We start from the raw sequence: 15647 nt of genomic DNA, 5'->3' as shown, positions 1-15647 counted from the left end.
ACAATCCATTGTTGGTCCAATGAAGATGAAGGAAAGAAAAAGAAAAGGAAAGGAAAAAGAAAAGAAAAGAAAAACTAAAAAATTCGAAAAATAAAAAATAATATTAAAAAATTAGTTCGGGTAAAATTGTCACATGTACCAGGTTGGGGTTTTTGGTGGTCAAAAAATAGTTCGGGGTAAAATTGTCACAGGTACTACTTTGGGGTTTTTAGTGGTCAAAAAAATAGTTCGGGGTAAAATTGTCAGATGTATCGGTTGGGGTTTTTATGGTCAAAAAAATAGTTTGGGGTAAATCTGTCACAAGTGTACCAGTTCAGGGTTTTTCGTGGTATTAACCCAAAAGAAAACCTGTTTACTAAATTTGGGATCGCAAATTTCTGCAATTTTGTTTGTGCAACACCTCATTGTAGCCAAAAAATATAATATGTGCTATCATCTAAAGTATAGAAGGCCTCCTACTTAAGATGGAGTATAATCCTTTTACTTCTCCAGAATACCCCCAATTAAATATTTTATAAGTCTTATATAAACGGACGAATGCAAAAATTTCGTATTTCTATTTTACCTCTTATATATTTCAATTTTAAAAATTTGGATCTTTTCTATTTCACAAGTAACCTTACCAATAAAGTGCTAGTGATAAATATTGGATGATGCTATTTTTCAAATCATAAGTTTTGATAGCAATAACATGTTAAAATTGGTTTTGGGTGAGCAATATCAAGTTTTGTTTTTTTGGGTCCGAATATCAAGTTTTTGGACATGTATAGATTTTGAGAACTTCAAACTTGAGGAACCACATCTTGACTCCATTTCATCTTCACAATGATTACATCTCTGTTTCGTCAACATTTGAGTTTGTTGTTTTCTTTTTGCCATTATTAAACTAATATGGTCAACCTACTAATCTGGAAATTAAGCTGCATAGAACGAGTCCAGGTGGGCTTGGCAGACTGATCTTCTTCTTGGCAACAAGTCATTTGCCCAGGTCCACACCATGCACTGACAATATTCATTTTTGAGTAGACGGTAGCAAAAATGGAGCGTGAAGACATGTTTACACCTTTCCTGTCCCTCGCTCCGCGCATTGCACCGTTGTGTCACACTTGGTAGTATTTGATGCAAATGGAGTATCCATTATATTTGCTGCCAACCATCCTGCGCACGCATCTCCGAATAAGTTCCAAACTCTCTTTCCAGCGGAGCCGATTGAAATCCGTCAATTTCCCTCTCCATTGGGGGCCATCTACATTCATTCTTAACTTCAAAGCACACTCACAACTACACTAGTCAAACGAATGGATCAGATTGGGTCGAAAATAGTTCGACCCAAATTGACCAATATAACTTGTTTTGACTTATTACATCCAATACAAATCTAGCGATCCATACTTGACTCGACCCATATTACTAAAACACTTTCAAATTTAACCCAATTTATGAATGATTGTTTCTTTTGATTTTTTTTTTAAAATATATATTGTTAAAACATTTTCATACGATACAAATCTAATAGACAATTTTTATAATTTTTTTAACAAAAATTGATTTTTTAATTTTTTTAATTTTCTTTTTTCTTTAAGTTAGGCAAGGGCCTGTGACTCTCGCCAGACTTCGTAAAAAAAAGAAAAGAACGAAAGAAAAAGAAAAAATAATATATAATAAATAATAAAAAAATTAAGAAAATTTTAAAAATTGGCCTCATCTCCAACTTCACTTGAAATGGGTTAGAAATGGGTTTGTTCTCTATTTTTCATATGGGTTACAAAATGGGTTAGTTATCACCCCATTAAGTTGTTAGGCAACATATTTATAACCCATTTAAGCCTATTTTTAAAACTTAAGGTAATTCATTTATGACCTGCAACATCAAATATTTGCTCTAGACCAATTTTACCTCCTTTACACACAGCCACCCTCCTCAATCCTTCCCTACGTTCCCTTGTACACCAAACTCGTGAACCACCGTACACCCTTTAACTACGATCAGGAGCTAAAGCTAGCTAGTAAAGTGCAATTCATTCATGATGACATCTCCTTGCTTGAGCAATGTGTTCAGGCTGGGGAGGCTTGGTTCCGGAACAATATGGGCATAATTAGATATCATTGTAATGGCTGCGACCGCCATGACCCTGTTGGTGAGTGCGACCCCACCAGCAGATCCCAGAGGGCCTGGAGATGGTTACGTTACGATCAGGATGCTGGATGTGAATAAGAACAGCAATAATATAGATATGAACGCGGTCAAAGTGTTGCTTGAGGTTCTAGGAGTCATCTCTCCGGTACAGCTACTCTCTATTTCTCACATATATCACACTCTGTCTTGTTGACTTATCTTTTGCAATCACAAAAAGAGCTTCTCATATCTCACCCCCTTCCCTTGTCTTCAGCGCTTAAAGTATGAGAGGAGTTTATATATACCTCACAATCCTCGGTGTGTCTGCAATCCTCAGCCACCTGCCTGGACAATCCTCAAGACGGTATGATCACTGCTTGTCCATGGGATCCACGAGTCAAGGGTGAGTTCTTTCACCAAACCACATTCAGCGTCGGACACTCTATGGTCAAGAGCTTCATCGAAGACATCCAACAACTCATTACACTAGAGACTAAAGCGTTGTGCGGAGTGGAGCTCTACAGCGGCGTCCTCATGCGTAATGTCAAGGCCTCTAGCCCTTACTTGGGCAAGCAGGAGGACGCTGTAGACTTCGACATCACTTACTGTAAGGAGCAAAGGATCCGCTGAGCCCGAGGCTATACGAAGACGTGCTCGAAGAAATAGAACAGATGGTGCTAATCAAGTACGGCACACTGCCTCATTGGTGGAAGAATGGGAATTTGGCGTTCACTGGAGCGATCAAAAGATACAGAAAAGCCCAAGAATTTTTGAAAGCGAAGGAGATGTAGGATCCAACTGGGGCTGTTTTCTAGCTAATGGACAGACCAAGTTCTTGGACTCAAGGACGGAGCGAGCATAGTCAGGGACGGATGTGCACTCGAGGGACTCTGCATTTGTTCACAAGATGCACACTGCGCACCAACAAGGGCTACTATTGCAAACTCGGAAAAGTCTACGGAGATGCTAGAGTTTGTACTCGAATCGGTCCCAAAACCCATTAGAGCTGCGACTTCATCACTCTTAGGTCTCGAAGTGGAAACCAAGCTGCTCAACTCCATCCGTTCACATTAATTGCACATTGTGCATGCCGGTACGCTGATAATGACATATTTAGATGGAGAATGAGATCGAGATATTAGAGTGTAAGAAACTAGTTCAAGATGGACCGTCCTTGTTCTTGGCCTGGAGCCACAGTAGCCTTAGTGTTCTATCGTTCCCATGTCTCTGTGTATTTAGCAACGTTTTACGTGATTTTCTAGCATCAAAAGGACCGGACCGAATGAATGAAAATTGATTGGTTGAGACTTTGAATCGAACAGCATTACATTTTTTTCGCTTATCGACATAAGAGCAAGCCAAAGTATCAATTTGTCGTCTTTTCAACCGGAAACACAAATTGGGCCGAGAGGCCCATGGAGGATGGCATTGAAAAGGCTTTTGGAGAGGCCCAATAGCATTCACTGCTGCCTCACACTGTCTTCCTTAAAAAGGGTGCTTCTGGAGAAGTGGGAAGAGAAACGCACCACCCCACACCCACCCATCCACCCCTCCTCTCGTTTCTCGTTTCTCGTTTCTCATTTCGTGGTCGGACAAATTAAGGAGAAGGGAACCGCGAGAGCAGCCCCTCTCCTCTGCAAACTGCAGCTGAGCGAGGCGGAGCAGGAAGTCGTGAGCGTGCCCGACATCCATCCATCGCGCCTCCGGCCTGAGTTTCTTAGGACATCCTCGGCCTCGATTTCGGGTACTTGTCCCGCTTTTCCTCCTCTCTTTTTGTGCCCTCTTTCTCTCGTTGTCGAAGCTCTTTATCCCCCCCTTTTCAGTCCCCCGTGTCTGTTCCTCTCCGCCTTGTGAATCTCCCCCTTCGGGCTGACTTCCCTGTTTGTGGGTTTTTCCTGTCCGGTCTTCCCAGCATTTATAACGAGATACATCGCGCCGCGCTGCCTCCTGGTCTCCTTCTCCTCCTCCTCCTCCTCCTCTGTCTTGTCCGATCGTAATTTTCAGATATAGGGTTTCCGTGTATTCGCCGCATATATATATATATATATATATATATATATATATATTGTGTGTTAGCTGGGTCTCTTCAGGTTTTCGATTTTCCACCTCTCTGTCCGTTTCTCCTGCGAATCTACTGCAACAGTCCAATTCTTGACCTTTCCATGCTCCATGTCGACTCTTCTTGAGAGAGATTTTCTCTCCGGTGAGCCAAGTTTGCTTCTTTTTTTTTTTTCTTCTTTTCTTTTCCATACCATAGTTATATCTCCTATATATTTATTTGGGGGCTTGGGAAACGTTCCTACTTTTTTGTTCAAAGGCTTCTTTTTTAGCTGCCATTATATTGCAAGAAAAACTGGGAATGTACCGGTTTATTTGGCTTTCACGTTAGAAGGAGATCCGCATATTTGCTTTCCCCAAATTTTTGTTTTTGATTGGTAAAAAGGTGAAAGGATCCTGGGTAATCCGTTGTATTTAGACCTTTGGAGAGTTTTCTCTGTCATCTCTCCGGATGATTTGAATTGATTGGTGTTGCTCCATCCTTATGGAGCATCATGAATGTTTCTACAGTGCTCTCCTTTGGGAATAGGTTGCTACTCTCTACGTGCACTTATGCAGTTTCACGAGCTTGGTTCTAAATTAGGTGCCGCTCTTGTATAGTTCTCACACAAGAAACCTTTCAGTGTGGAGCAAATATGGGGGATGGCACGGAAGTTGACGAGCGGGTTGACCTGGATGAAGATAATTACATGGAAGAAGAAATTGATGATGAAATCGAAGAGCAGCAGGACGAGGATGCAGGAGATGGGGCCGATGAAGATAATGCAGATGATGATGCTGAAGAAATTGAGGACTCCAAAGATGGGGTTGCTGGGGAGGACCAATCCCCGGACATAGACAGAAGTCATGCTGCCGCCAATCCTGTCGAGGATGAAGAAAGGCCGGCTGTGTCCTTGAGTGCCGAGGAGAAAGAGAAGCATGCTCAAATTCTTGCCCTTCCTCCTCATGGAAGTGAGGTTTTTATTGGAGGCCTTCCGCGGGATATTTTGGAAGAAGAATTAAGAGATCTATGTGAACCAATTGGAGAAATTTGCGAGGTTAGAACGGTGACTTATTGTGCTTTTGAATTGCTAGGATTTTTGTCGAGCTGGATTATCATATTGTAATGCAATAATTGTTCAGATTAGGTTAATGAAGGACAAGGGCACTGGTGAAAGCAAAGGTTATGCTTTTGTAGCTTACCGGACACGGGAAATGGCACAGGGAGCCATTGAGGAGTTGCATAGTAAAGAGTTCAAGGTAATTGTTTTGTTGAAGGATTTCTCATATACTTGCTTAACTCCATTCGAGGCTAGGCTGAACATTATATTGTCGCTGCAGGGTAAAACATTGAGATGTTCACTGTCAGAAAGTAAAAACAGGTTATTCATTGGTAATGTTCCCAAGTCTTGGACAGAAGATGAGTTTAGAAAAGTCATAGAGGACGTTGGACCTGGGGTTGAAAACATAGAGCTGATAAAGGTGGGTCTTGATTTTGGTAGTTCTCTAGAATTCTGTTGTGGATGAGTAATTGAATGCTCATGCTGTCTTTTCTTTCTCTTATTGAGAACAGGATCCTCAAAATCCTGGTCGTAATCGTGGATTTGCTTTCATTTTGTACTACAATAATGCATGTGCTGACTATTCGAGGCAAAAAATGGCAAGTTCTAGTTTCAAGCTAGATGGCAATACCCCTACTGTCACGTGGGCTGATCCAAAGAGTGCACCTGATCACTCTGCTGCATCTCAGGTATCTGTAAATGAAACTATGCTACTAATTCGTCTTTTTAATGCTTGAGCCTAACTGACTAGTTTACTTTTTACAGCTTCGATCAATAGCATAGTATTTATCTTTTTATCTTGCATGTTTTAGTACATTGTGATTTTTTCTTTTGGCTCTGGAACTCTGTTATGTTGACATTGATGTGAGTACTCATGATATTTGAAGAGTCTTAAGACAAACAACTGGAATAGCTAACCAGTATCATATCTTTGGCATGTTAATGAAAATTCTTAGGTAAGAAATTATTACAACACAATGCCTTTTGCCTGTTCTTTGTAGGATACAAGCATATTCAACTTCTTCATATGAGACATTTTTTCATCCCCTTCACGTACATCTTCTGTTTGATGATTGGTATTCTGACAAAGCACACAGTCTTGTGCGGCTTCTTGAGTTTTTTCTCACCCGCTGATCGTTTAGAATCAGTGTTTCCTGTCTGAAAAATGTCGGGTGTGGAGGAGCAGTCTTTGCTGTGAGTTGGGAGGGTGTGTATTATCTGGCATCTACTAGTTTTCTTGAACTAATGTGGATCTATCATTTACGGCTATCACATGTTTTTTCTCAATAGAATGAGTTATACTCACAAAGTACCTGTTGCCATAGGTGCTTGCTGCCATTGGAATGTTGTCGTGGTGTTTTAGTGCTCCACTTTTCATTGCTTGTGCTTCCAAAAGTTTGATAGTATGCATTAATTGCAAATGTTTGTGTGATCAAGGCTTGTTTGATTACATGGAGAAAGGCCAATGGAATGGGATTGAGATCTTCATTCCCTTTCCCCAGGTCATTTGGGGAAGGTATATGAAATCTTGGAAGGAAAGTGCTTCATTACCTTGTTTTCATTAACATGGGGGGTAAGGGTATTGATGGGAATGAATAAATAGAAATAAGTAAACCTGATAGGAAAACCAAGTTTGTGTACCAAAAATTTTTAAGGGTCCCAATGCGGTGTTAAGTAGTTATGATTCAAACCGAATGTTTTGTCGCAAGTGTGAAATTCTGATGGTAACATTTAAGTGGTTGTTACATGATTGCCGATTTCCGATCTTTTACTTACGAATAAGAAATGTAAGTTCCTTACCAAAAAAAAAAATATAAGAAATGTAAGTTGCTAAACAAGAAACTTGGAGAAATGTTCATCCCATGAAATTGTGTGAGTTTGTCATCTGTAACCCCCCCTCCCTCTCTCTGTCTCTTCCTTTTCCTTTTTATTTTCTGTACTCTTTGGTTGCAAGGCTGTGTTTGGGGCTGGGATAGTGTAAGTAAGTTTAATTTTTTCTTTGAGTGAACTTGACAACTTGGCATATTCCATCTGCATCATGGAATATGACCCAAGGAACCACTTCTGAGGTAAATATGGATGACAGGAACCTTGTGTACTTTCTGTGGCTTAGGATATTGTGGTGAGCATTTACTGAGTTATTTAGATGCAGTGCTGGTTTTTCCGTGCTAGTTGTCTCTTATAGCTTGTCTTAATAGTAATCATCTATGAGCTGCTAATCATGTGAGATCACTTGGTTGCTTTTATTCTATTAGGTGAAGGCTCTTTATGTGAAGAACATCCCTGATAATACCACTACCGAACAACTTAAGGAAATATTCCAGCGTCATGGAGAAGTGACAAAGGTGGTCATGCCGCCTTCAAAATCTGGGAGTAGCAAACGAGATTTTGGATTTGTTCACTATGCTGAAAGGTCAAGTGCATTAAAGGCTGTCAAAGATTCTGAGAAATATGAAATTGATGGTAAAAATTTTCGGACTTACTCCGTGGCTTGTTGATTTAATTTAGTTACATTGAAGGGGCAGCGTGGGGCAAGAAAATTGAATTGCATCTCTGTTTATCTGTTGTCTTCAGATGCACATGTCTGCAATTACTGCTTCTGTGAGCCCACAAAATGATAATGTTTAGGGTGGGTTTAATTACTTTAGGGATAAAAGAAATTTCAATCTTTAGGAATTTCTGTGGGTTTCTCGATGCCCCATATGTCACTTGAAACAGTTCTAAGAGTGTCAGAGTAAGATATAGACTACGTCTATTCTGTCTCATCAGAACAATTGATTTGAGGGTTGTGCTTCCTCTTTGTGATGGTTAATTTTGAATTGTTTTTCATGGCTCGGAACTTAGGACTATTATGTCGTTGGTGAAGCAGTCACTCTTGTTGGCCTGATAATAGACTTGCGAACCATACTTGCCTCCAAGCTGTCATCTTTGATTTGGTCTTCTTGCAGTATTTTTTTCTCGTTGTCGAGAAAAAGCCTACGTAGGTGGGTCCATGAAACATTGCAATTCTGTTTGTGACCCTTTGATAATGTCTTGGGAATATAAATTGTAGGACATGCGTTGGAGGTTGTCCTTGCCAAGCCTCAGACTGAGAAGAAAACTGATAGCTTGAGTATCGGGCTTCAGGCTAACCATCTTCAAAATCCTGGCTACGGTGGTTTTATTGCTAATCCATATGGATCTATGAATACGGGATATGGTGTTTCTTCCAGTTTTCAGCAGGTCTGTTTGTGTTATTTGTTTTCCCCTTTGGTTCTTACTTGGTTATGTCCCATGTATCTAGTTTTAGCTGATCTGTTGTCATGCGTGAACAGCCGGTGATATATGGTAGGGGACCAATGCCGTCGGGGATGCATATGGTGCCAATGGTTCTGCCAGATGGTCGAATAGGCTATGTTTTGTAAGTAATAGTATAATTTTGAAGTTGAATATTCATTTGGTGGTGATGAAATGGTCTTGAATATGTCTCTGTCTGTACCTTTTCTACTTGGGTTTATGCAGACAACAACCTGGTGTACAAATGCCTCTTCCTCGGCCTCGGAGAGTTGATCGGAACAATGGGACTGGTGCACAGCCAGGACGAGGGAGCAGTGGCGATGAGGGCAACCGAAGCAGAAGATATCGACCCTACTAGGATTGAAGACGATGGTTTTTGTTACTGGTGGGATGGATGAGAGATTGGGTATTTGGATAAAGGGAAGGCCTTCCATGGATGACTTAACTAGTGTCCATTTGACTTGCCAGATGTAAGAGAGTGGCGGATAAAGAGTGTGGCTAATGTCCTACATCATCCAGTTTCCTGAGGAATCAGAATTAATCATTCTCGATTGATGTAATATCACTTTACTTGGTAGTGGGATTTGTGTCCAGAAGAACGTTTAGCAGCGTCCGGCAGATACAAGAAGTCTGACATATTCAAGAAGAAAATTTTTTCCTTTTCTTTGGGGGGTGGGGGGTAAAGAGATGCATAGCCGAGTCCAGTAGAATTAGAAGACGTGAAGTTAAGACCTTGGTGTTGCCAAAGACGGGCTTTAAGTAGAATTTAGGGTTGGTGGGGCCGGTCAGTTTTCTGGTTTTAGTTCTTCCGGGTGAAGTGATCAGCTGGACTTCAATGTTTGCCTTTGGCTGGTTTATTTCAGACTGGAGACAAAATAGCACCGGCCCTTTTTCATATCGTAACTTTTGTTGAACATTATTTTCTAATGTTGCAAGAAGAGACACTCTTTTACAAAGAGGGGGAGAGAAAGAGAGAGAGAGAGAGAGACAAAAGGCTTAAGTTTGTTCGTGTGTGTGCGGGTTTCCCAGGGCGGGAGGAGCAATAGCTCGGTGTAGCCCAAAACTCATATAATTACTCTTAACTCTTACATGGAAACGAAAGGGTGCATAAAATTGGTTGGAATGAGAAGATATATCCTCAAAACAGAGGGATGTTACAAAATGCGTTTTGTATCTCCTTTATTCGTGCAGTCAGAGGAGGCTAGAGATATGGTTAAGGCGCTCCTCAAGCTCGTCCAAGCGCGCAGCCCAGCCGGAGTCGATGCGCAGGGGCCTAACGTCTTCCACCAATCTATCAGCCGGAGATGCTACTGCACTCAACTGGTTCGTCTTCTCCATCTCCATCTCCATCTTCATCTTCTTCTTACTCCTCTTATGGGCGGTTGCTTTATCGAGGGCCCGGAGCACATCCGACCCGCTCATCCCCTCGACATCCGCGCCGCTAGCCCGATCATAGTGGTTGTTGGCAGAGACGACTAGTTTGATGGTGCGGCCGCCTGAACGAGTGGCCGAAACAGCAGCTGTTGTAGGGAGGACCACCAGCAGTGGCGGAGTCAGGCACGCCCCACATTTCATGATTTCGTCTCCTTCCAGTTTTAATTCCACGTCTCTCACTCTCAGCTGACCCCGGTATATATATATCCCAAAGTGTTGTGTGATTGTGGTTGGTCTTGTGAGAATTGGGCCCCCAATTCAAATCTCTCTTTAGCCCCACTCACAATTCTGTCCTTCCAATCCTTTGGCCATGTTTCACCATCCCTAGTTGAGCTGCGCGTAGCTTCTTCCCTCGAAGACCCTTGCTTAACCATAACTTTCGAGGCCATTTAACATCACCTGGATATTTATGGTAATTCCTTTGAAATTAGATTAGAAAGTGAAAGCCGGCTACATGGTCCCGATCCTAATAACTCGATGGTATTATTCCACTCCGAATTCTTATCCACATTTAGTCCATCGTACAAAACGGAGCGCGATGTTTACCCCTCATACATGCGTGAGGCCACAAAAGAAAAGACTGTCATGTGCCCTGATTTACGTGAGAAGAATCCAAATTCTTAACTGTTCACACCAGCTAGTCCACCATCAGAATGTATATACCGAGACTAAGGCAAGGTTTTCGCCACACGGCTGCGTAATGTCCACGAGGAAGGATGACAGATGAAATCGAAAAAGACAGCTTCATGGACTAGGCTTTTCGAAATAGGAAAAAGAATTTAAAGAGCAACTGCTCTCTGGTCTGGAGAACCAAACAACGGGATAGGCATGTAGTCATGACGAGAGAGAGATTCTAAACTTGCTGAAGGTAGGCAAATTCAAGTATGAAAAACAGAGAGATTGAACGACGGAAATATCCTATCTTTTCTTGATGACTTCCATTCTTGGTCATTCCAGTAAGTCGGGGAACACACATAGATATCATATATTCATCTCTATTTGTTTTCCATTGCATTGACGTAATAAAATCAATTCTTGCCTCTGCTTTGGAAAATCACTACCCAATTATACAGTCAACAGGCTTTTCTTTGAATGAATACACTTGGTAATAATAGATGCAGAGAGAGAGAGAGAGAGAGAGGGAGAGGGAGAGTAGTCCTGGTCCACCACCTAATTCAGTCTCAAATGCACGGCTTGTGTTGTCGCTTTAATGAATCAAGAGGACGTGTGGGATTTGGCTACACTTTTCGTCGTTTCCATCGCGGAGGCCGTGGGCACAGGCACAGGGTACCTATGTATGCAGTTGAGCCAGGGATTGTTGGGTCCGCAATCGCTGGCCGAGATGCCCCTCAACGCCCTCCAGACGGCGCTATTGCACTTGAAACCGGACCCGAAGGCGATCTGCCAGACCCTGTCCCCGCTCTGGACCCGACCCTTGGCCTCAGTGTAGGCCAGCTCGTACCAGAGGGAGCTGCTGGACGTGTTGCCGAAGCGGTGGAGCGTCATCCGGGACGGCTCCATGTGACGGTCGCTGAGCTGCATGTTCTTCTGCATCTCGTCTAGCACCGCCCTCCCGCCCGCGTGGATGCAAAAGTGTTCGAAGGCCAGCTTGAAGTCCGGGATGTAGGGCTTCACCTTGGCCCCCATCACCTTCCTCCTCACCAGCGTCACTAAGAACTTGAACTGCTCCGTCCATGGCAGCACCAGCGGCCCCAGCGTCGTTATGTTGATCTTGAGGGCCTCCCCTGCCACCGTCATCAGCTCCTTGGCAAGCGACACCCCCACCGTCCCTCGCTCGTCCTCCTTCTGGTACACGCACCGGTAGTTCCGGTCGTCTGCTCCCCGGTGGGTCCGCACTGTGTGCACCAGCTGGTACTTGGAGCGCTTCCGGTCTCGGGCCCTGTTGGAGAGGAGCACGGCAGCGCCACCCATGCGGAATATGCAATTGCACAGCAGCATCGACTTGTCGTTCCCGAAGTACCAGTTGAGGGTGATGTTCTCGGTGCTCACCACCAGCGCGTAGGTGTTTGGGTTGGCTCTCAGCAGGTTCTGGGCCAGGTCTATGGATATCAGCCCGGCGCTGCATCCCATTCCCCCGAGGTTGTAGCTCTTTATGTCCGTCCTCAGCTTGTAGTGGTTCACGATCATGGCCGATAGTGACGGCGTTGGGTTGAACAAGCTGCAGTTCACCACCAGTATCCCCACGTCCTCCGCCCTCACCCCAGTCTTTTCCAAAAGGGCGTCCACTGCCCCGAACATGACGGCCTCCGCCTCCAACCGCGCCTCCTCCATGCATAGGTTCGGGGGTGCAGACGTGATCCCTCTAGGGAAGTAAGTTTCGTCCCCTAGGCCGGACCGGCTCGAGATCCGCCTCTGGAACTGGAGCGTGTCCTCCTCGAACGCACCGCTTTCCTCGCTCATCTTCAGGAACGACTCCACGGACATTTTCCGCTTGTCGTCCGGTAGGTAACATGCGAAGTCCACCAGATACACTGGCCTGCTTCGCTTCGACACGTACAGAAAGAGGAGCAGCAAGAGCAGCGCGGAGCCGGCTTTCGCCGTGGATGCGTTGATGCCATCCAGCGCGACAGCTGGGCTCCTCCACATCTCGGAGAGGCGGGCCTGGTCAAGGCCGGTGAGATGAATGAGGATGGCAAGGACGAGAGGGACGACGGCGACGAACTTAAGTACGGTGGCGAGGTTGCAGGAGTAGCCGTATCCTAGCTTGACGTACTTAAGCTTCACGGACTGGAGGAAGTCCGGCAAGCGCCGTCGGATTTTGATGACGGCGGAGGACGAGTCCTTGTCGAAAGCCATCTCCGCCGTGAGTCTCTCCTTGTCCAGAATCTCAATGCTATCCATATCCCTCCCTCTAGGACGTCCCTCCATCAGAGCTTCAGCTGCGAGAGTATGTTAAACGATCTCTCCTCTTATTTGGGCTCGTGCAGCAGCAGCAGCAGCAACGCTTTATAACACGAACGAGGAGGCCAAGGCAACCCCGTCTCGCTGACGTGATTAGGTTTTCGTTGAGAGGGACGCCCCGCCCTTTCTCTGAGGTTCCCCCCTTGGCTCCTAAGTCGTAATGCGTATGTTTCGTTGAGAGGCTGCGTAGTATTAAATGGAAGAAAGCTGGAAATGATAAAGCCTTGAATTAATGGCGAGTAGTTTCGAGTATCAATTGCTGCTCAACTACCAACGGAAGAGTGTGTCGACCTGTTTGCCAAAATTATGAGGCATTGTACATGTGGACATGCTAGTTTCCTAGGTATTCACATTCAATAAGAACACTATCCATCGCATTTCCCCGATGGTTCCCGATGCTCATGCGTATAGATCATACGCGAAGAAGAAAGGTCCAACATGACCACTTCTCCATGCCCCGTTGATCAACACCAATAGTAATTTTATGTAGAAAGCTTGACCAAGAACTTTCTGTGGAGGAGACCCCAGCTTTGCGATGACTTGCGTGGTCAGATTTGGAAAATGGGGGTGGGCTAACAACGAGCCTTGATTTTTGTTGTTATATCTCTTTTTGTGGGGGCGAGTGCCAGTTGGTAACCGATTGATTTAGGCTGCCACTTGGGCAGTGCAAGTGGGGATGGCTATTGGGAGCCTGGTTGCCCCATGTGAGAACTTGGAGATTTCTTTCAAGCAAGCATTGGAAAGACGTCTTGGAGGCCCCTATCTTCTTTCCTTTTTTCCCTCCTCACTCTCTCTTTTTCTTTTCTGTTTTTTAAAATTGGGATGGGCCCCATCAAGACACAGCCCATTAATCTAGCAGATATGAAGGCACGATTCTTGGGCAAGAGAGGAAAAATAAGGCCGGTGAGCGGATTAAGGTGGTCTGAATTAATGTTGTTTTTCCATGGATTTTTAGTGTAAAGATGTCATTCGGTCTTTTGAGAAGATGGTTGAGCGGACGGAACCGAAAGAGTTGCGAGTCTCACCATCATTTTCTATGAAGTTAGATTACCTAAACTTTGGGGAGAAAAGGATTCGGGCCTCCGCCTCTTCGGATCTAGGCGCATTCACTTCGCTCTAGCGTGTATGACAAGAATGGCTTCTGTGTTAGGTTATCCCATTTAATAAATGGTTGGCCGTTGGTTGAGAATAAGTGTCACACTCAGAGAATCCATCAAGAATTGGGAAATCATATAGCCATCCCGTTGGGGTGTGGTTCATACTCCACATCGATAGGAAGGCACATGGGTCCTGCTCCCCGGTAGGCGAGAAGGGCCCCCACGACGCCAGAGGGTTTTTATAGTTTGGCCCGTGTTTTATTAGTAATTTTAGTTTAGACTCATGAATAGCTGCTACCTATATATAATTTCTTTCTCTCGTGATTGAGAGTTCTAACAGAGAATTAGGAGGTGCTAATTATAGTGGAATCCTCTGTTGGATGTAACCGAATGAGTGAACCAAGATAGCCTTGTGTCTCGATTTCTCTTTCTCGCTTCTACTCTCTACTTCGTTGTGTTTGTGTGCCTAATCCTAACGCATCCTTCCACTCTATTGATTCAACTCCAAACACAACCAACAGTCTATTATATATATAAATTAATCAACTTAGTAAACCATCTTAGAGCAAAAGGGGAAATATTAGTCAGCTTAGTAAAAATGTTTTAACAGGTTTGTCAAGTTTGGCTTGAACCTATCTTAGGTGAGGTGTGTTTAATCAACAGCAGTCCCGGTGATAAAGCCCATAGGGGTAGTGAGTATGTTGGTCAGCTCTGGTTGGTAGCCTAGATAGTGTGAAAACAAACTTGTTAGGATGAGTTTATTAACAAGATCAATGTCTTTAGTTCTATATTACAAATGTCTTCTAATCAAGGTCCTATACATAAAGAAGAAATAAACACAGAAGATTTCAATAAATTTATAGAAAATTGGGAAATCCCTAAAGTCCAACTTAATCAAATTTATCAGCAATCAAAAATATAAATTTTACCCACCCCGCTGTGGGCGCGTTGGCTCGGGCGGACATCCCTTATCCCGCTGGGGGGGGGGGGGGGGGGGTTTCCGATTCTCCACGCGCGCATATTGCGCGACTTAAGTGCGGCGCCGTGGGTGGTGGGTCCCTGCGCTAGCGTCGGTCCGGATTTACGTCACCGGCTGTCGGCTGTACGGCGGTTCCCGGGTCACCAAAAAAAATATAAATTTTTCAAAAAATTAGATTACGTTATCACAACAGAATAAAGATATATTCCTCTTTCCAATTTGAATCAATTCAACTTTTAAATCACGAATCTCTCAAAAAGCATAAGCAAAAGTTTAATTACATTCATATAGGACTAGTCTAAATAGGCATCAAACCTCTTACTAAAGAAGGACTAAGCATATCTATCCTTCTAGTTTTAAGAGATTCACGCCTCCTAAATTATGAGGAATCAATCTTATGAATTGAAGAAACAAGTCTCTGTAGTGGTTCAATCCAATTTGGTTGTTATCCCAATTTCTCAATATCACTCAAAGATAAAAATATTCTTAATTCATTAACCCTTTGGATTAAGATACATAATTATAAGATAGCGGATGTATCTATTCCATTTGCTCTTGTCTAGATGATTCATTATAAGGCTATCCTTTTGCATTTGGAAGCAAAACGTTCAAAGACAATCAAAGGGAAACCCTCCTTCTCACTAGTATCTCTAGAGCCAATACGATCATCCCTAGATCAATCAATCGGAATCAGGTGGTTTTACTATAACAATGGGAATTAGAAA

General features: G+C 43.6%; 3 protein-coding genes across 5 annotated transcripts; 2 read left to right on the top strand and 1 right to left on the bottom strand.

Annotated features, from left to right (window-relative positions):
* Positions 1 to 2111: 2111 nt before the first annotated feature.
* Positions 2112 to 3120, top strand: LOC115675573 (probable truncated L-gulonolactone oxidase 7, mitochondrial). Its single transcript, XM_030598297.2, is given in 5 exon segments — positions 2112 to 2325; positions 2454 to 2732; positions 2735 to 2913; positions 2915 to 3038; positions 3041 to 3120. Coding segments are annotated over 5 exon segments (876 nt in total).
* Positions 3121 to 3650: 530 nt separating this feature from the next.
* LOC115675409 (heterogeneous nuclear ribonucleoprotein Q) lies at positions 3651 to 9446 on the top strand. Of its 3 annotated transcripts, none has more exons than XM_030598039.2 (9): positions 3651 to 3860; positions 4775 to 5211; positions 5297 to 5413; positions 5495 to 5635; positions 5727 to 5903; positions 7470 to 7677; positions 8267 to 8436; positions 8529 to 8614; positions 8716 to 9446. In XM_030598039.2, exons 2-9 carry the CDS (start codon positions 4810 to 4812, stop codon positions 8846 to 8848), a joined length of 1434 nt encoding a protein of 477 aa, XP_030453899.2. In that variant the 5' UTR covers positions 3651 to 3860; positions 4775 to 4809; the 3' UTR covers positions 8849 to 9446. The 3 variants fall into 3 exon arrangements, with proteins under 3 accessions (XP_030453899.2, XP_030453900.2, XP_056174566.1); XM_030598040.2 differs by having other exon boundaries at positions 3717 to 3860; positions 4798 to 5211; XM_056318591.1 differs by lacking the exon at positions 3651 to 3860 and adding an exon at positions 4192 to 4319 and having other exon boundaries at positions 4798 to 5211.
* Positions 9447 to 10912: 1466 nt separating this feature from the next.
* LOC115675408 (3-ketoacyl-CoA synthase 1) lies at positions 10913 to 13667 on the bottom strand. The gene has a single exon (XM_030598038.2). It carries the CDS (start codon positions 12811 to 12813, stop codon positions 11140 to 11142), a length of 1674 nt encoding a protein of 557 aa, XP_030453898.1. The 5' UTR covers positions 12814 to 13667; the 3' UTR covers positions 10913 to 11139.
* Between the last annotated feature and the right edge of the window lie 1980 nt (positions 13668 to 15647).

This window comes from Syzygium oleosum, unplaced genomic scaffold, assembly GCF_021117445.2.
Source record: "Syzygium oleosum isolate NSW1041296 unplaced genomic scaffold, Sole_v2.1 Sole_v2.15, whole genome shotgun sequence".
NCBI lineage: Eukaryota > Viridiplantae > Streptophyta > Magnoliopsida > Myrtales > Myrtaceae > Syzygium > Syzygium oleosum.
The sequence above is the reverse complement of the archived record's forward strand: the minus strand, read 5'-3'. Positions and strand labels throughout refer to the sequence as shown.